The sequence below is a fragment of the Asterias rubens genome, chromosome 20, assembly GCF_902459465.1.
Source record: "Asterias rubens chromosome 20, eAstRub1.3, whole genome shotgun sequence".
Taxonomy (NCBI): domain Eukaryota; kingdom Metazoa; phylum Echinodermata; class Asteroidea; order Forcipulatida; family Asteriidae; genus Asterias; species Asterias rubens.
In genome coordinates this window covers 7,690,201-7,711,421 of record NC_047081.1, presented here as the reverse complement: position 1 = coordinate 7,711,421, position 21,221 = coordinate 7,690,201, and the positions used below count along the sequence as shown (strand labels likewise).

At 39.9% G+C, this 21,221-nt stretch overlaps 1 protein-coding gene across 1 annotated transcript; it reads right to left on the bottom strand.

The window, feature by feature from the left end:
- Nucleotides 1-220: 220 nt before the first annotated feature.
- On the bottom strand, nucleotides 221-19,690 carry LOC117303895 (mitochondrial import inner membrane translocase subunit Tim23-like). Its single transcript, XM_033788340.1, has 7 exons — nucleotides 19,470-19,690; nucleotides 16,515-16,579; nucleotides 13,743-13,836; nucleotides 9,024-9,105; nucleotides 7,185-7,243; nucleotides 2,904-3,014; nucleotides 221-907 (listed from the first exon to the last, which is right to left on the bottom strand). The coding sequence occupies exons 1-7, from the start codon at nucleotides 19,537-19,539 to the stop codon at nucleotides 795-797; spliced, it is 594 nt and encodes a 197-aa protein (XP_033644231.1). The 5' UTR covers nucleotides 19,540-19,690; the 3' UTR covers nucleotides 221-794.
- Nucleotides 19,691-21,221: the final 1,531 nt, after the last annotated feature.

The window sequence follows — 21,221 nt, the reverse complement described above, 5'->3', positions numbered from 1 at the left end:
TGAGCTCAATCAGTCGTTGAAGTTGCGAGATAATAAAGAAAGAAAAAACACCCTTGTCACACAAAGTTGTCTGCGTTCAGATGCTTGATTTCGAGACCTCAACTAAGTTCTAAATCCGTGGTCTTGAAGTCAAAATCGTGGAAAATTACTTCTTTCTCAAAATCTTCTCCACTTTAAGAGAGGGAGCCGTTTCTCACAATGTTTTATACTACATCTCCCCATTACTCGTTACCAAGTAAGGTTTTATGCCAATAAATATTTTGAGTAATTACCAAAAGTGTCCACTGCATTTAAGAGTAAAACTTACAGTACTTATACAGTATGGGGAAAGTACATGTAGAGTGAAATTTCAAACCGGGTGTCCCAAAGACGTCTTGACATCAGAGATGCCTTGACATCTCGATCGACTTCCCCTTGTCAGATTAAGGTTATTTCCTTTTTAAGTACCACCACTTTAAATACCTACTCAGTTTAGAGGACAATAATAAAGGTTTCACACTCGTCAAAATCAATGAGTCCCTTTCTGGACAATCCAAACATTTACAGAGATTCTTAATATTGACGCCATTGATCCGCGTCCCTTTCATCGCCAGGTGATACAGACTTGAGGGTGAAGTGACTCCGTTGACAAAACTAGATTCAACCAATAACTCTTCTTATTCTTCTGAAATAGATTGCAATCCCTTCAAGATGGCGAGGACTCCTTAATTCTGCTGAGAGTCTACCTCCTTTCAATAACTGTTTTGATAAAAAACACCTGTTTCCAGTGTCCATCCGATAACAATGAATTGTCTTTATAAGCTTTGAACATTCCACGATTTCAGTCTGTCTTTATTCTGCCACAAACACCAAATCGTTGCTATCCCTAGACCAGCTGCTCCTCCCTTTGCCATCGTCTTCAACCCGGCTGCAAATAACACAAGTTTAACTAGTTATTGGCGGCGTAACAAGACAGCAAAAAACACTGGCCTAATATGGCTGCAAAATACACAAGCTCAAACTAGTTTGGCCTGACAAGTTTAACTAATCTGGATTAATAAATTAATTCCCACTAGTTATTGGTTTAACAAGTTCAAACAGTACGACCAGCTCCCTTGACCATTATCTTCAACCCGGCCGCAAACTACACAAGTTTAACTTGTTATTGACCTAAAAAGGAGCAAGTTTTAACAAGGGAGACTGTTGTCGACCATTGAGTGATTTTGCCTGGTACCCCCGATGTATTGCATGCTGCTCGAACTTGGCCAAGGCTGCGATAACACAAGTTGAACTGTAGCTATTGGCCTAAACAATGCTGAAAAATACGCAAGTTAAACTATTTTATTTAATAGACCTAACAAGGCTGAAAATACAAAAAATCAAAATACATTAGGGACATGTGATTATTGGCCATCCAAGGCTGCAAAATACACAAGTTAAACTAGTCTAAAGTGCCCTTGAAATGCTACAGTAGAAATTTACACATTGGGTGGGTTCCCTTTACTAACAAGAAATTGCCTTGGTGTCCTTGCCCTTGCAATAAACGAGGCATACAGGATTGCACCCTACAAGTACTGCCAATACTTACCAATACTATTCATAAACAATCCAAAAAATACATCCTTCCTCCAGCAGGCAATTAAATTATGCAATTATTTGATCAATCATTCTGGAAAAATGATACCTTTCTTGGTATATGGTTTTCAGAAGCTAGACGCAAAGATGTGTTTGAGAATGAATCAACCGCAAGGAAGCGTTTCAAAGAGAGAGGATTTGATTAACGTGTTTTAATCCTTCCTGCAATTTTCTTAAAGAAACATGCTGCCTTGGATCGGTCGTGTTGGTCATTGAAAAGCGTTTGAAACCGTTTGTTATGAAATGCATATGGCTAGAAAGATATTTTAAAAGTAGAATATAATGATCCACACAAACATGCCTCAGAATTGCAGTTTTCCTTCAATGGCGCGAAGTAAAACAGTCGACCATTTCATGGCAGAGTCAATGTTTTTTACTACTTACATGTACATGTACGAACATGTACATGTATTGCCATTTAATTAATGTGAATCACGTCCAATTTGGCCCGTGTGCCTGTTTTATTGATTGCATTCTTCCTCCAGTCCTGTATATGTGTGTTTTTTAATAACGTGTCTTAATCCTACTTGCAATTTTCATAATGTCTTTACTATTTATTGCTTTTTAACTATTGTAAATCACGTCCAATTTGGCCTGTGGGCCACAAAATGTGATATTAATAAAATGAAATAAAATCATGACTGTAATTATGCAGCCCTGATACTTGACGGTCGATTGCTTACATGTATGTGCCCCCTGGTCATCGCCTTGGTGCCCTTGAAATGCTCAAGTAGATATTTTCAATTTCCTCACAGGGTGCCCTTTACCATACCAAGGAGAAAATGCCTTGGTGCTGTTGCACACAGGCATAGTGAGTGGACTGGATGATAAAGCTTTGAGGTTCAAATCCCTTCCGACTTCGACTCTACTCTTTAGAATTAAAAAACTTCTCCATTTTCTTACAGTCTCATTAGTCACTCTAAACAATATAAATTGAAAACACTAACAGCCATTATCCTTCTTTAAAACACTTTCCATTGTCACCTCTTACTAAACGAAGAAATGTGTGTTTAGCCATTTAACTAATAGTGTCTCCAGAATGATGAAGCTTTGAGGTTCAAATGCCTTCTCACTTCGACTCTACTCTAAAAAACTTCTCCATCTTCTTACAATCTCATTAGTCACTCTAAACAATATACACAATGTAAATTGAAAACACTAACAGCTATTATCCTTCTTTTAAACACTTTCCATTGTTACTCCTTACTAAACTGCTAAACGAAGAAATGTGTGTTTAGTCATAACTAATAGTGTCTTCAGAACTACAACAGGTAAAAAAACCAACTCACCTGACGACTTGTAAAGAAGTCCCGTTGCCGTGGCAGCTCCGAGGGTATTCAACTCGTCTTCCGTTCCGCGACCCCACGATAACCCCAGACCAAGAATACTGTACATAAGCGCTGCGGAACACAAAGAATGAAAACGGTCAGCAGACAGGCCCTCGCACATAGATTTAAAGACTACAGGGGCATGATTGGTAAAAAAAAAAAAAAAAAAATAGTAATAATAATAATAATAATTTTTTTTTTCCCCATCTATTGGATCATTATGGTACAAGCTGCCTTTGCCTCTAACCGCTGGGCTGGCTCGGTGGTCTAGTGGTAAGACGTTGCTCTAAGAAAAGGTTGTGGGTTTGAATTCCCCAAAGTGATTTGCCCGTCGATTTTTTTTTTTTCACAGACAGACAGCACTCGGAAAAGCAATGCGTTTTGAGGTTAAAGACACTGAACACCTTTGGTAATTGTCTAAGACCAGTCTTCTCACTTGGTATGTTTCAACATTATGCATACACTAACAAACCTGTGAAAATTTGGACTCAGTTGGTCATCGAAATTGCAAGAGAATAATGAAAGAAAAAAACACCCTTGTTGCACAAATTTGTGTGCATTCAGATGTCTAATAATTAAAAGGCTTCAGGCCTGATGTTTTGTTTTTTCCTCACAATGTTTTTTAACAATCAACAGCTCTCCAGTCCAGTGTTCATTATAGCAGGACCATTCATACGTGTACATAAGTAGGTGGCTGAGGGGCCCTTCACAATGTCAACATTTTCACAAGAGTACAAATGGTACACTTTTCAAGAGCCCCCCTCCCTTCTAAAAAATTGTTATACATGTTCATTCTTTGTTTTTGGTGCTGTTTCCCTGGTTTACTACATGTACATTACAGTCTTTTTACCAGGACACCAGCATCATGCGCTTAGAAACATGGCATTAAAGCCATTGGACCCTTTCGGTAAACAGTGTTGTCCAAGGCCCACACTTTGTGTACCACAACTTCTATATCAAATAACAAACCTGTGAAAATTTAGGCTCAATCGGTCATCGGAGTCGGGAGAAAACAGCGGAAAAACCGACCCTTGTTTCCGCGCGTTTCGCCGTGTCATGACATGTGTTTCAAATAAATCTGTAATTCTCGTTAACGAGAATTTATATTGTTTTGCTGTTTTCTCAAAAAGTAAAGCATTTCATGGAATAATATTTCAAGAGAAGTCTTTCACCATTGCCTTCTGTAAACCCTGTAAGTTATTTGTAAATCTGTGATTTTTTTTTTCTGAACCGAAAGGGTCCAATGGCTTTAAGCGCGCTATAAATTTGTTAATTTATTGCAGTTATTATTGTACATGTAGACACAAGTGGGTAAGTGCACCACAGGGCACCCTACTTCTGCCAACCAATTTTTAATTCAATTTGATTCAACAATCAATCAATCAATGACAGGACAGACCTAGAGCTGCCAGCATTTGCATCTTGCAATCACTGGAAATTTCATACAACCAGGGAGATATGTACGTGTACATTCAACATGATACAGGTGCAACTTGCCATTTGCCCCCCAAAAAGAGGAAATGGCCGATCACACTTTACTTTTGTACATTTTTTTTTTTTCCAGTTTTCTAAGGCACTGTTTTGAAAAAAAAAAAGAGGAAATCAGCTGATTGGCTGAAAAGTTGCCTGCCTGATGATGGGCATGGGGATAAAAATTCCATTATAAAAGAGAGATTTTCAAATGATTGATTGGTTTATTTTTCAGGGAACTTTACGCGTAATCAAGGAGTTGGTACAGCTCTGTAGATCTACCCAAAGCCATCCCTTTTTTGTCTTCTTTACAAAAACAGGGTTTCCGATTAATTCAATGTACTTATCCCTTGTGGTTTAATGTTTCATTTGGACGCTAGATAGAGCCAGACGTCTTGCTACCAGCAAGCCACGGTATAATTACTACAACCTTCATATGACATTGATGGAAACCCAAAGCTTCACCAAACCCTTCCTTTACATTCCCCCTCCTGCCTCCCCCTCCTGCCTCCCCCTTCTGCCTCCCCCTCCTGCCTCCCCCTCCTGCCTCCCCCTCCTGCCTCCCTCTCCTCCCAGCAGCACAAACACATTTCTCCAGACGGAAAGTAACCTGTAATCTTCCTAACCGACATCCACACTTGTTGAAAACAATCTGTACACTGTAACTTCCATTACCTACAATGTATGTGAGTATCAATGCGTATGTATCACCCCATCGGGACTCAAGGGTAGGTCTTAATCTATTCCCCCGTAAATTGGCACAGACGGCAAATTTGTGTCTGGTTGCTGGGAGCATCTTGCGGGGGTTAAATAAAATGGCAAATTCATGCTCTAACTTTATGAGGAAAATCTCAGCAAATCGTGTTAAAGGGACAGTGACTTTGCCTTGGATCGGTCGAGTTGGTCAATAAAAAGCATTTAAAACCGTTTGTTATGAAACGCATAATGGTTAGAAAGATGTTTTAAAAGTAGAATATAAAGATCCACACAAACATGCCACGAGATTGCGTGGTTTTCCTTTAACTAAGCGAACTAACATTTAATCAGCCTTTTTAGGAGTCAAACACTTCCTTGACTTCGCAAAATTGCGCGCCGTGTTAGTTCCTGACGTATATAAAGGAAAACCATGCATTTTCGAGGCATGTTTGTGTGGATCATTATATTCTACTTTTAAAACATCTTTCAAACCATATGGATTTTATAACAAACGATTTCAAATGCTTTTCATAGACCAACTCGCCCGATCCAAGGCAAAGTGTCCCTTTAAGTGCAAGGTGTGTACTTCTAGAATGATTGCCAAGATCGCCCCAGGATGATTTGAAGATTGAGCCTTCAATACACCAGGTGAATCTTATAATATGAGTTCCAAACAAACACCGCCTTGTTGCAGAGGTAGTTCAATATCCGGTAGAGAAAGACAAGAAAACTAGCACGGAGGTTTGACCCTCATTTCTTTTTAACCAATCATGGTTTGCCCGTGTTTTTCTTTGGTCACAAAGAGACTTTAGATTTACCCGATAAATCCATATTCATGGAAGTGTGAAATGTACTACATGTACAATGTGAAGGGGAAACTAGCGAACTAGGAGGTTTTACTCTCATTTTTTTAAAAACCAATCATGGTTTCGCTGTGGGGTTTTTTGGTCGGAAAGAGTTTTTTTGGGACTCTACATGTCGCTGGTGGCAGATTTACCCAATAAATCCCCTTTCTTGGGAGAGAATGATGGACTACAATGTGAAGGGGAAACTAGCGAACTAGGAGGTTAAAAATTAGTCTCATTTTTTTAAAAACCAATCATGGTTTCGCTGTGTTTTTCTTTGGTCAGAAAGAGTTTTTTTGGGACTCTACATGTCGCTGGTGGCAGATTTACCCAATAGGCCATAGTCTTGGAAGTGTATGATGGACTACAATGTGAAGGGGAAACTAGCAAACTACACACACCTGCATGTGCATGTAGGAGGTTTTACTCATTTTTTAAACCAATCATGGTTTCGCTGTGTTTCTCTTTGGGTCAGAAAGAGACTTTTGGGTACATGTCGCTGGCAGCAGATTTACCAACTTTTTGTAAATTATCCATTTTTTGTGAACTGGATGTATACAATTTGGTCTTGTTGATAGAAAACTTGAATAGACCAATTGCATGTGACGTCACACTCTCAAAAAGGAGGCAAATCATTGGACAATAGCTGCTGTTCTCTATGCCTAAAAACGTGCGCGCGAACTCAGTCTACCTGTAGCGTTTCGCGTTATGCAAGGTGGAGCTACCTACACAATACAGAACGCGCCTCCAAACAATACATGTAATTTTGGGTATTAACTCTCTTTTGCGCATGTTTGTATACTCACATGTGAGTACGCTACGGGTATTGCAAGGTATCTATAGGTTAAAAGGACTGACCTACACATACAATGTACAAAGTACATACAAGTCTTGTTCAGGATTTTGAAGGGTTGCCCTTTCAGGCTAATTTGCTTAAAGGTGCTAAATAATTGGGTCGCAAAACTCATCACTGCAATTACCTTTCTTTCTGAAAGTTTGTATATACATGTACGTACTTAGCACCCGGTTCATACTTCCTGGGAATGTGAATGCGATGCGAATGCAATACGAATTTTGGCGTTCACAAAATCCCAACAAATAATTTGCAACCAAACATTTGTTGCTGTGAAAACAGCCATATGGCTGAAAAAAGCGCTTTGCATAACTTTGTATTCGCAGGAAGTATGAACCAGGCTTCAGAAAACAATTGGTATCCTTAAAATCAGCTTACCGATCACGCCTACAACGTTAGCAGAAGAAGCCCCTTGCTTAGTTACCAAGTTCAGCATCCTGAAATGATGAGAGCACAGTTCAATATAAGCCAAAAAAGAAACAGGCAAAACTTAATGAATGTGTAAATTTGCATCGACAATCATAAAGAACAATATTTAGTTTTACCCATACACCAAGGTACATGTGTCTAGCACTGAATACACTCACAGTACTTGCACATTGAGAAAGATGTTAAAAGTTAAGTAGGATTTGAAACTTTGCATGGAGGAAATACGATATTGAAAGGTTTGCGGTAACACCATTTAATGACTATCTCTAATGAGTTGGGGTGGTTCTAAAAAGAACTGTTGGTTCCAACTCGACGTTTCGACCAGTATGCTCTGATCGTCTTCTGGAGAAAGAAGTTGTCAATTTTTATGAACGCTTTTCAGATTGTTTACTCCTGCCTCCTTTTTTGCTTTTAAATCAGTCCAATTTTAAAAGACATCAACAATCAGAAAGCAGCCTCAGAAGACAAATAAGAGGGGGGTTTTGATCATACATTAAACTGGGATACATTAAAGGCACACTATTGGTAATTACTCAAAACAATTATTAGCATAAAACCTTATTTGGTAAAGAGTAATGGGGAGAGGTCGATGGTATAAAACACTGTGAGAAATGGCTCCCTCTAAAGAGACGTAGTTTTCGAGAAAGAAGTAATTTTCCACGAATTTGATTTCGATACCTCAGATTTAGAATTTGAGGTCTCGAAATCAAGCATCTGAAGGCACACAACGTCGTGTGACAATAGTGTTTTTTCTTTCATTCTTATTTCGCAACTTCGAGGACCGATTGAGCTCAAATTTTCACAGGTTTGTTTATTTACGCATATGTTGACATACAGCAAGTGAGAAGACTGCTCTTTGACAATGACCAATAGTGTCTAGTGTCTTTAAACTAGAACTAAATGTACATGTATAGTACGTGTATGCAAGAAAATTGGTAATAAATCTTAACAAGACCAATTACGGAGACCATCTCTGGGGATTTAGAATGACTTATCTTTCAAATTGCAGTAATCTAAGACATTAAGTGTAGGCGTAAAGAGCGGATTAAAGAAATGGCCACTCAAGTCTGTCCAGGAAAATAAAACAACCCGCAAAAAGACGATCACAAAATTCTAGGAATATTTGAAGAATCTACTGAATGCATTTTGAAAAACATCAAGTTACAAAAAAAAAAAGGGTTATAAATGTATTTGTTCATTAAATAAAAAATCTGTAAAACATACATTTTGTAACATCTGAATAAACTCAGCCCTGCTTAATCCGCTGTAAATCAAACTCAATAAGCCTAAATTTCCGGTCTAGATGTAAATGCCACCAATCAATTTAAATGATAATTTAGCCAGGCATAGAATAATCCTCCCATAAAGTCATCCAAGTTATCGTTTGTATTAATACATTCATGGGTCGATATCCGGCTTGGCTTAGCTTTGTAACTTCATCAATTGAGATTGTGGATTAGCCTCACAATGTACAATGCATAATGGCTCAATCTAAGACGGCACACTTTGTTTAAAGGCACGGGACACCTTTGGTCAATGTCAAAGACCAGTCTTCACGCTTGGTGTCCATACAGATGGTATGCATTGTCCATAAAATAACAAATCTGTGGAAATTTGAGCTCAATGGTCGTCAAAGTTGCGAGAAACTAATGGAAGAAAAAAAAAACACCCTTGTCACACAAGTTGTGTGCTTTCAGATGCTTGAATTCAAGACCTCGGCTGATGTTGATCTACATACATGTACATTGTACCGGGAATGTGTACTGTAGCCTATGTTGTAACACTTACTGTGAGACTCTGACTTTACCGCTCAACTCCCGTGTTTCTTTGGTCGATATCCTAACACCGTTTAGCGCACCGTACACAGCACCTGTGAAGTCATAAATCACCATAAAATAATTGTCGTAATCAATCATAGTAATAGGAGAAACATTTTGCCTTGCAAAAAAAACCAATTCTCCTCCTGTGGAACATTGCATTTCCTTGTGGGGAATGAAAAAATAAAACTCCCCGCAGGACCATCTGGAATCTGATCACAATTCTACTAAAAGAATTCACTAAAATAAACCGAATTTAAAACTGAAACTCATTTCCTAAGTCCAGATCAATTTAAAGCATCCATCTCTTTTGATAGGGACGATAAGAGTTACCATTTCACACCTGCTTTGTTCTGGGACTCACATTTTGTAAAAAGGGAAAATTTAGGTAAGATTTGCCGGCAACAAAGATGACAGGTTTTTCAAATGTTCATTTCCTACATTTATTCCCTTCATATTCAATAAGATCATCTTTTGGTGCCCAAATCAAAGGCTAACTGTTCTGTGACTTTCAATCTTTGAAAGTTAATTTCCTTTTTAGGGACGCAAGACTTCCTGAAAGTTCCTTGATAATTTCTGCCTTCAACTGATTAAAGTACAAACCAATCTATCTTAAAGCCATTATTATGGTGTTCCATAGAGGACAGCCTCCGTCGTAGTTGTGAGTTGGTCCGTCGGAGTTGTGAGTTGGGGCGTCGGAGTTGTGAGTTGGGCCGTCGGAGTTGTGAGTTGGGCCGTCGGAGTTGTGAGTTGTGCGTCGTAGTTGTGAGTTGGTCCGTCGGAGTTGTGAGTTGTGCGTCGTAGTTGTGAGTTGGTCCGTCGGAGTTGTGAGTTGGGGCGTCGGAGTTGTGAGTTGGGCCGTCGGAGTTGTGAGTTGGGCCGTCGGAGTTGTGAGTTGTGCGTCGTAGTTGTGAGTTGGTCCGTCGGAGTTGTGAGTTGTGCGTCGTAGTTGTGAGTTGGTCCGTCGGAGTTGTGAGTTGGGGCGTCGGAGTTGTGAGTTGGGCCGTCGGAGTTGTGAGTTTGGGCGTCGGAGTTGTGAGTTGGGCCGTCGGAGTTGTGAGTTGTGCGTCGTAGTTGTGAGTTGGTCCGTCGGAGTTGTGAGTTGGGGCGTCGGAGTTGTGAGTTGGGCCGTCGGAGTTGTGAGTTGGGCCGTCGGAGTTGTGAGTTGTGCGTCGTAGTTGTGAGTTGGTCCGTCGGAGTTGTGAGTTGTGCGTCGTAGTTGTGGGCTGTCCGTCGGAGTTGTGAGTTGGGCCGTCGGAGTTGTGAGTTGTCCGTCGGAGTTGGGGGTTGTCCGTCGTAGTTGTGAGTAGAGCCGTCGGAGTTGTGAGTTGGGCCGTCGGAGTTGTGAGTTGGCCGTCGGACTTTTTATTTTGTTTACTAAACTGCAATGGTCAATAGGTGGCGTATGCCTACTTCCGGGTTCTTCTACACATGTGATTGAGTTCCGATTGTGATGAATTATACCTTGCTGAATCCATCGATTCGTCACCGAGAAGGCAAAATCCTTTTGAGTTGTCGCTTTTGCTTGCCTATGCCTACATGAAATGGATGGACCCATGTGTTCGATGCTTTTATTGGGAAATTAGGCCTATGTTTTGTTCGCACAGCACTATGTTGTCAGTTGCAGATCTGATATTTTATATTTATCTACGCCCCTTCGAAATGTTGTTTATGAATTGTAACATATTCTTTAATAACTGCAAGTAGGATGCGGGCCTTATAACGAACTAGCATTAATCTTTCACTAAATTCTTTTTCGTTCAAGGCACCATGAAAGCGTTATATGTTTTTACACCCCGATAGCAATTTAACATTAAATAAAAATTAAATAAAATTTAAAGTGTATGCCTATCATTAAATTAGTCCAAAGATGGTCAAATCATCCTTTATTATTATTTATTATTATTATTATTATTTGGCAATTCACATAAAATACAAAAAATTACAAAAATTTATACGAAAAGGAAACAACTCTTTAAAACATTAATTATATAAAAACATACATCTGTATTGGAAAACAGTAACAAGGGGGATACATCAAGATATATAAAAAGGATGGCAGGCAGTAAAAGAAAAAAAAGAAAGAAAAAAGTACTACACGACTGAGGACAACAGAAAGACATCAACACTACAGGTTTGCCAGGACTGACAATAGTGCCTGCACTGTCACCAAGAGGTGTGTCAGTCCAACCAAGAAACAAAAGGACAAACAATTTCACTCAACGAACAGGTTAACAAACAAACACCCCAACAAACAAACAAACAAATACAAACACATACTAAAACTTTAGTATTTGAAAGTGTTATGTAAGTTGGATTGACTAGGTATGGATGAATAGTGTTTTAATTGGTTAACTTGAAATAATTTATTTGTTGTTTGTTGTAAACGGTAATACGAACGCATGAACGCATAAGCCAACGGAACTATGCAAATTTTCCTGATACCCGAGCTGTGACCTGTGTGTATGCAAGCTGTGCTTCCAAATAACAAATTATAGACATAAATCTGACGATGCCTTGAGTTTGTTTTGTTGACTTGTATCCTTGGTGGGTTTATTTGCTGTTCAAACAAAAACAAAAACTATACTTCTTATGGATCCCCCGGGAAACTAGTAGCAATTTACAGATGCATTGCCAGATTTTTAGACGATCTGAAAGCCAAAATATGTTAAATTGCAATTATCCCAGGATATAGAGTTGTTGCCACTTACTTTATATATACTTCAAAGATTACAAAATACAGTGAATAGCTGGATCAGCCTTTTCATTTTCCTGTATTATGACGTCAATTTCAATAATTTACATTGGGCAGCAGTCTGGTGCTTGAATATTATGTACTTCTGTACACAAAGTGACACATTATAGCTGACAATTTCGCAGTGTGCGCGAAACGAACAGTCATGAATATTCAGTAAGTTGCACATTCTCCTGATTGACCGGAGCTCAACCAATCAGAATGAAATGGTCTGGATAAAAATCGTTCTACCTACAGTTCCTGGCGTTAAAAATATATAAATATTTTGTTCTTTCATTTTGTTGAGGAATACGGGCTAACCATCATCTTTAATTCCTGCGAACCGGCCTAAACTGTAAGGTATCTTTAAAAAACGTGTTCTCTACGATGTTATAAAATAAATGAAAATAGGAATGGGCGTTTTCACTATTAACAAAAAATGATAGAATGTCAAATAACTCACAACTACGACGGCCAACTCACAACTCCGACGGACAACTCACAACTACGACGGCCAACTCACAACTCCGACGGACAACTCACAACTACGACGGCCAACTCACAACTCCGACGGCCAACTCACAACTACGACGGCACAACTCACAACTACGACGGCCAACTCACAACTCAGACGGCCAACTCACAACTACGACGGCACAACTCACAACTCCGACGGACAACTCACAACTACGACGGCCAACTCACAACTACGACGGCCAACTCACAACTCCGACGGACAACTCACAACTACGACGGCCAACTCACAACTCCGACGGCCAACTCACAACTACGACGGCACAACTCACAACTCCGACGGACAACTCACAACTACGACGGCCAACTCACAACTACGACGGCCAACTCACAACTCCGACGGACAACTCACAACTACGACGGCCAACTCACAACTCCGACGGCCAACTCACAACTACGACGGCACAACTCACAACTCCGACGGACAACTCACAACTACGACGGCCAACTCACAACTACGACGGCCAACTCACAACTCCGACGGCCCAACTCACAACTCCGACGGACAACTCACAACTACGACGGCCAACTCACAACTCCGACGGACAACTCACAACTACGACGGCCCAACTCACAACTCCGACGGACAACTCACAACTACGACGGCCCAACTCACAACTCCGACGGACAACTCACAACTACGACGGCCAACTCACAACTCCGACGGCCCAACTCACAACTCCGACGCCCCAACTCACAACTCCGACGCCCCAACTCACAACTCCGACGACCAACTCACAACTCCGACGCCCCAACTCACAACTCCGACGCCCCAACTCACAACTCCGACGCCCCAACTCACAACTCCGACGGACAACTCACAACTACGACGGAGGCTGTCCTCTATGGAACACCATACATTATACACTTTCGGAACAGAAACAAAAATAAAAGTTCAAAGTGGATTTTAGTATAAGATCAGTGGTTGTGTTGTTCATGCTGAAATGACTTGCACAAAAATGTTTGCACAATCAGTCGATCTTGCAGGAATAGTTTGTGCAATTGCCGATTGAGCAGGAATGGTTTGTGGTTTGTGCAATCGACTTATCTATTGAGCATGAATAGTTTGCGCAATTTGCCGATAGTGCAGGAATAATTTGCGCTATATGCCGATAGTACAGGAACAATTTGCGGTATTTGGAGATTGTGCATGAATTATTTGCGCAATTTGACAACAGTGCAGGAATGGTTTGCGCAATTTGACAATAGTACAGGATTGGTTTAGCGCCCAGACAAATTTTAACCCTGTCATGCCTGTGGAGAACCCTGCTAGTGAGAAGACTGGTCTTTGACAAATACCAAAGGTGTGTCCAGTCACTTTAAGCATGCCAAGAGGGGAAAAAAAATAGTAATAATCTACAAAAAATAAGTCATCAGAAAACAAACTGTTTTTCCAAGATCAGTTGAAATGTTTGCTCATACCTGCCATAACTGAACTTCCAATTTGCGAAAACGCCAATTCAAATCTTCCTCTAGCACGGGCCTGACCCGTGGGAACGATGAACTGAGGCCCACCCTGTCAAGAAGAAAAAAAAGGAAAAAAAATTAAACAAAATCAGAAATGATCTGTTAATTAAAAGCCTGAGGCAATTGATGCAATCAGCTTATGTAATCGGATCTTCTAATCTCACTTGAACCTTTCCATCATCTTCCCCTCGACATTCTGAAAGCTCTTCTATCTGTCTATTTCATATGAATGCAGCAAAATAATCTACCACATGGTTGAACTTAAGCAAAAAACCTTGACAGGCTGGGGGGCCCAGGGGCATCATGTCACTTAAAGGCCCTGGACAGTGGACAAACCATGTAGGTACATGTAATTATTAGTATTATAACAAAATTACTTGGTAACAAGCAATGGAAAGCTGTTGATAGTAAAAAAAACAGTGTTAGAAACGGCTCCCTCTGAGGTAATGTAATTGTACCTTGAGAAAGAGGTAATTTATCACTCACATAAGACTTCAGGAATGAAGCCTTTTATTAGGCATCTGAAATATGGGTGGTTTTTTTTCTCTCATCATAATCTCACAACTGGGCAGTTCCACGGGGTCGGACGTACATTTCAGACACTTTAACAGAGTGTATTATTACAGAGGTATAAATAAAAGGAATTTTTATTCTGGATAGAGGTATAAGGCAGTCACTTAAGTTATTTTATCAAAAAGTTATTCATCCATGTCTTTGGATATGGACGCCATTCGCCCAAAACACCATGGTGTCGGACGTACTCGGAGAAACCCCTTTATATGAAAATCAATATTTGTAGTTCAAACTCTGTGATGTGTTTGAACTTTAATGCAATTTTTTCTTATTTATGGATTCATCAGACCTCTGTCATTACACTTTACCATAAGACATTTGGTTTTTAAATTTGAATTTTAAGGAACGGCATTTAATATATTGGTGTCGGACGTACATTTCACAGTGTCGGACGTACTTGTCCGAAATTGCATTCAAAAATAGGTAACAATCAGTTCAACTTTTCACTTTTGTTATAAAATAATGATTTAATCTACCAATTTGGTGTTGTAATATCAGATTAAATCATTATTTGTTGAAAAAAAGTGGTTTAATTGTCAAATTATACCACGTTTTGAGATCAATAGAAACAATGTGCATGTGTAATGCAACTTGTACATTCGTATCCTTATGCATTGCTGTGGCAACCAAAACTGGCAAAAGACCCAAGTTTCAAAATGTTGCCTAACAATGAAAGATATGAGTCTGCAAAATAACATTTGGTCCAAATATATTGTAGATTGGACTTGTGTTTAAAAAAATTAAAGTTTAAAGTTCTTGGTGGGTAACTGTTTTCAAGGTCAAAGGTCACCAAGAATTTTGGTGTTAAATGTTTTGATATTTTCTCTCAAGAACCAACTTTAGAGCATTGTCAACAGTTTACTAAATGAATGAGAACTCTATCTTTGCTTGGGGGTTACCACATGTACTTGAATTTAACAAATATGCTGCAAAAACCAAGCTTTTCTTATATTAATTATAAGTACCAGTGGGTTTTGGAAATGGAAATTAAAGTTTTATGCGGATTAAAATTATTGTGTTTTTAGCAGCCAGTAGAAAAAAGGGGAATGAAATACACTTGTTTTGAGGCAAGATTTGAGTGATTTGGGTGAGAGTTACCCTAGGTACCAGTTTATAGCTTTGTATGATATTTTAAAGGCATTCAAAAAGGCTTTCACATAATTATTTTGGAGGTGTCGGACGTACTGGTGTCGGACGTACGAACAAAATGCACGTCCGACACCAGGATTTTGTACTATTAAGAATATGTTTTTAAAGAAATAATTCCATGGTTAGATAGAGGGCATCAATTGTGCTTTGTAGTGTAAATTTGAAAATTTTCTGCCCACGGTTGAAATAGGGAGATTAAAATATTCACTATTTTGGTGTCGGACGTACATCGGAAAAGTAAGTTTCCTAAAATATTGAATATCATAAAATTTTGAAAGAAATTTTTAATTTTTTTTCCATCATTGTGTTGTTACCATAGCAAACTCAAACAGGTGCAAAACCAAAACAAACACTATTTAACCACAGTAAAAATTTTGATTAATTTGGCAAAACATTATTTTTGAGCCAATTTCACTATTTTTAAAGTATTTTTTTAGTCGAAAATAGCACTTGAGCCGCTGAATATTTTCAGTAACAAATTATATTTTATTCAAATTCATACAATTAGCTACAAAATGATGCCTCATTTGCCACATTAGTGCCATTTTGAAATTTTGGCACTGAGGTTTACATTTCTATGGAACTGCCCAACTCCACTGACCAATTTCCACACATTTGTTATAATGTTGCATCATGCATACTGGGTTACACCAAATGAGAATACTGGGTCCAATTTTATGGCTCTGCTAAACCGTAAGCACAGGCGCAGGGAATTCTGTGCTAACGGCAAGGGCATTTCACGGGTTAGCGGCGAATTTTGGCTTCTGCGCGTGCTACTCCACATTACTACTTGTAGGCATTCTACGCTTACAAGGCTAGCACAGAAATTCGGCGCTTGCATGTAAGCGGGGAATCATGATCGTAAGCCCAGAATTCGATGGTAAGCAGAGCCATGAAACTGGGCCCTGGTCTTTGACAGTTATAACAAACACACTTTTCATGGACCAACTCGCCCGATCCAAGGCAATGTGTCCCTTTTAAAAACACAAACAAACTCGGTCTCACCTGGTTCAAGTAGTAGGGGTCAACATTTAGATATGGAGATATTGATGCACCAGCTCCTGACGGTACTGCATGGGAAGGAATAAAAAATTAAAAAAACATTAGATGAATTTCTTCAGACCTACTCGGACAGTAAAATTAGCGAGGTAATATGAGGATAGGGGAAGTCGAAGTGGCAGGCCTACAAGTAATACAATAAGTCATGGAGGCATAAAGGCGACACGTTCATGTACATGTACATGTAGGTGCCCATGAAATGCTACAGTAAAATTTTACAATTTCTTTCAGGCTTGTATGCTTTGTTTTTGAAAGGGAAAGGGCACCAAGGCATTTTCTCCTCGGTAATGGGCACCCTATGTTTGCCCCCCCCCCCCTATGAGGACATTGTTAATTTCTAGTAGCATTTCAAGGGCACCACAGCAATGACCAGGGGCATGAAAGCAATCGCCTTTGTTGCCTCCCATGAAGTGAAGTATCAGGCTGTCCACAGGTGCCCTTTACTAACTGACCTACACGTAGGATACGCACGACGCCTTGGTGCCCTTGTTACACAGGCTTGCATTGGTCCAATGCACATACTGTACTGCCAAAAATGATGCTGAAGGTCTTCGGAATGTTTTCTACATGTTTTTTCCTTTATTTTAAGAAGCATTATAAAATATAAATATTTTTGAAATTAGTAAATATTTTGGTTTATAATTTTGTTTGCCTATAGGCTGGATTGGCGCATTGGCACACAATTTGTATATATATGTGTCGGCCCAATCTGCAGCAGCAGGGAGAACCCTGGCACAGCAGCCCATGCGCTCACCTTCAAGGATTTGGGTACTTTTTAAAAATGTCCACAGATTTACATTTTAAAACTTACAGGGTTTGAAGATAATGATAGTGGAAAGCTTCCCTTCAAATTATTGCTAACTGAGGTTCTGTAGTTTTTTAGAAATGAGTAAAACGAATCACAAAATAATTTTCGTCTAAGAGTGAGACGAAAATTATTTTAGCATGTAAACATGGTAAAATCCAATTAACCAGTTATGATATTATACCATAGCATAATTGGTTTATATACGTTTTTCATGCTAAAACTGAGACGAAATTTATTTGCTTTACTCATTTCTCAAAAACTACAGCAACTCAGTAAGTAAAATTTCAAGGGAAGCTTTCTACTATCATTGTCTTCAAACTGTGTAAGTTAAAGCCAGTGGACACTATCGGTAAGTGTCAAAGACCAGTCTTCTCACTTGCTGTATCTCAACATAAAATGCATAAAATAACAAAACTGTGAAAATCTGAGTTTAATTGGTCGTCGCACTTGCTTGGCAACAACCAATCAGCGTGACCCAACCAAACACGCATCTGGACGAGCCATGGCTGTCATATGCTGTCACCGCCTGTGTGTGTAAGCACCGATCCCCCGCACCGAGTGCGCAGCATGCAGGCATGTACATGTACTGTATGAACATCGTGTTTGGTTGGGTCACGCTGATTGGTTGTTGCCAAGCAAGTGCGACGTTCAAAATCACTAGTTGGCTCCGCTATGGATTATGGATATATTCGGTCAGTCTTTTGGTAAGTTTTTGTCGTTTTTTCTGCCAAATATTTTCATGATGTTGTTTTAAGGGTTCCAGATGACGTTGTCATACAACAAAGATCAACTCCATGTGTTTAGAATGTCTGTCATGATTTTGGAAAGTGGAAAAAAAGGACGAATCTGATCACGAGTCTGGCAAAAACTGGTCAAAACTGCTAGTTACACCGATAATATCAGTCTTGTGTCGTAACCCTCCGGTCTCCGACCGTCGGGAGGATGGAGGGTTACGATTATCGCAACTACGAAGTTGTGTGCTTTCAGATGTTTGATTTCGAGACCTCAAATTCTTAACTTGAGGTCTCAAAATCAAATTCGTGGAAAATTACTTCTTTCTCGAAAAATACTCCATTTCAGAGGGAGCCGTTTCTCGCAGTATTTTATACTACACCAACCTCTATCCCTTTACTCGTTACCAAGGTTTTATGCAATAATTATTTGCTAATAAAAAAATATTTGCTAATAAAAAACCATTCTGTAAAAGGGGTGTTACAATGTTGCAGTGCTGCACTGCGTGCGCGCCATTATGAGTGAACGGCGTGCAATGCAAACGGACAGCGCGCACACGCACTGCAACATTGTAACACCCCTTTCACAGAATGGTTTAGCCCAACAACAAAATATTGCGTTTGCAAAGCGATGAAACAGGTTCAAAATATAAACCTGGGAATTCGCTCCAGGATCTGGTAAGTTTTTGTCCTTTTTCTTCAAAAATATTTTCTCAATGGTGTTTTGAGTGATCATTAGACATTGAGGATTAAGTTCGTGCCCTTAGAATTTGTGTCATGATTTTTGAAAGTGGTAAAAAGGGGGCAAATCTGGTGACTAGCTGTCAAAATTGTACGTGTTGGACCAGATTAACCGTTGCCGCTCGAACCGGTCTCGTAACCCTCCAGCCTGGCGGCCGTCGGGAGGAGGGTTACGTTATCGCAACTTGACCTAGGCAAACGTGTGCAGAACTGTTGTGTTGGGAACGTTTGCGCGAGTGGAACACACCCCAGGACTCCCCAGCCCAGGACAGGAGTACGTAGCCCAGAAAAACCTGCCCATCCAAAAACAGTGGGGGGATGCATGCTTCTTTTAAGTCAGTTCCGACCACCCCTCCCATGTCCCCAGCCCCCCGAGTTTGTACCCGGAGGGGGCGAGTTTGTACTCGGAGGGATCGAGCTAGCTGGGGGGCGACTTTGTAGGGGGCGACTTTGCAGGGGGCGACTTTGCCAGGGGCGAGATGACTGGCAATCCTTTTTCGACACCAACCAAGAACCAACGCAACGGAAACGGCTTGGTTGGTTGGTCTCAAAATAACATAACAACTATCTAGGCCCTACAATGATAAATCAAATGTAATAAATAGGAAATAATATACCAACCTGAAACATTTAACCTCGGATCCACTGTGCCAAAAGAACCAAATATTCCTGAATTTTGTTGATCCATCATTTCATATAAAATTTTCTCACGTACGGAGTTCAAGCACACAGAGCATGTGTTGTATTTAGCATGAAACGCAAAAATAATTATTGCATGTATGCTATCAGACTCGTGTCCAAAGTATCACAGTTGTTGGTGTGCTGCTACGTGGTGGGCTCGAAGAAAAAAAACAGCTTGAGGACGAAGTGGCAATAACCTTTCGGTAAGTGACGTAATGTCTACAGTGAGAGAATCTATTCAACAGAGGGCGCCATTTCTATTATACGGCGACTACTCCACTCTCTGACTCGACGGGACGGGTTCTGACGGGTGCAATATTTAGCAACCCATGCCTACTTGGCTAAAAAAAATAATGCTAAAAAATAATGCTAAATAGTACTTAAAAATACTACAAAATATTTACAGGCCCTCAGTCTCAGTCTTTTGAAAACCAATCCACTCCGTATCCTTGGCCCCAGCACATTTCAATAAACAATTCTTTCGGGTTTTCTGTCGGCTACCCATAACCACTTATCAATTATGGTACAATTAACTGCTACAATTGAAGGAACCCGACTAGATAAGATTGCCGTGTGCGTGTTTCGCCGAAAACGAGCAGTTCTCAAGATCTTTGAGAAAGTTCACACTTAAAAATCGTTTGATTTTTACCCAACGCGTGTGATGTGTTTTTTTAAACAAAATCTAGGCGTTGGGCTATCTACAAATTTAGAAGCATTACACGGAATGTTTTATGATGCAGATCGTTTTTTTTTTATTTCTTTAAAAAAGCGGAAGAATTTTATATCAAAGGTGCTTGGGCCAAGGATACGGAGTGGATTGGACCGATTTGGGGGCTAGTTTTTCCCCAATTTGCTGACCCTGTATAATTTATAATTGCGGTATCAAAATACTTGCATTTTCAGACCTAAAATTTGTTAACAGGGTTATTAATATGAATTACTGAAGAAGAAAAAAAAAACACAGTTTTTACGACGAATGTTACACCCTAAATGTATGCCAGGGCGTGCATTTTCAAGAGGAATCAGGCGTGTGATTTTATTCGCACGCAGGGGATCCTCCTCAAAATCGGGGCTGGTCGACGAATTCACGGCGGCAAACAGAGCTGAAATTGGGCCCAGGTGTTTCGCGCTGAAGTTCATTTGAGAAACACGCTTTCCACACGCCCAGATTCACGTTAAATTCCCCATGAGACAATGTCTGTGAGTGATAATAGTGGCCAACAATGAAACAGTGTACATGAGGTAGGCCTACGACGGGTTAATAATAGCTTTTTTGATAAAAAAAAAAAAAAAAATACCCAGGTATGTAGTTTATTTTGTGTCGTCCCCCTCCTCCCCGCCTTTTTCTCTCTCTCTTTTTTTCCCCTCCTTTTTTTAATTTTATTTTTGCCTCCCCTCCTGGATCCGCGCCTGGTATGAGTTATAATTATTTACTTCCCTGACATGTAACAATTTCAAAGATTTGCTGTTATGATTTATTGATCATAACTCCGGAAATATCCAGGTACCACTCTACTGATCCGTCTGGGCGAATACACCCGTGGCAAAATAGCCTTTTAAACGATGTCTTTATTATTACACTTCCGTAAAACAAAAAAGAAAATCCACCACAAAAACAATTACTTGCATTGTATTGAATTTTATTTCCAAAATACGAACAAGCCCCGTACCCTGGGGAAGGGTTACAACAAC

Excerpts from the sequence above, each read along its gene's own strand:
- LOC117303895 (XM_033788340.1), bottom strand. The coding sequence starts at position 19,539 with ATGATGGATCAACAAAATTCAGGAATATTTGGTTCTTTTGGCACAGTG. Across the intron at positions 3,015-7,184 it reads TAACGTTGTAGGCGTGATCG|CGCTTATGTACAGTATTCTT; the intron begins GTAAGCTGATTT and ends TGTGTTCCGCAG. Across the intron at positions 908-2,903 it reads ACTTCTTTACAAGTCGTCAG|CCGGGTTGAAGACGATGGCA; the intron begins GTGAGTTGGTTT and ends TGTTATTTGCAG.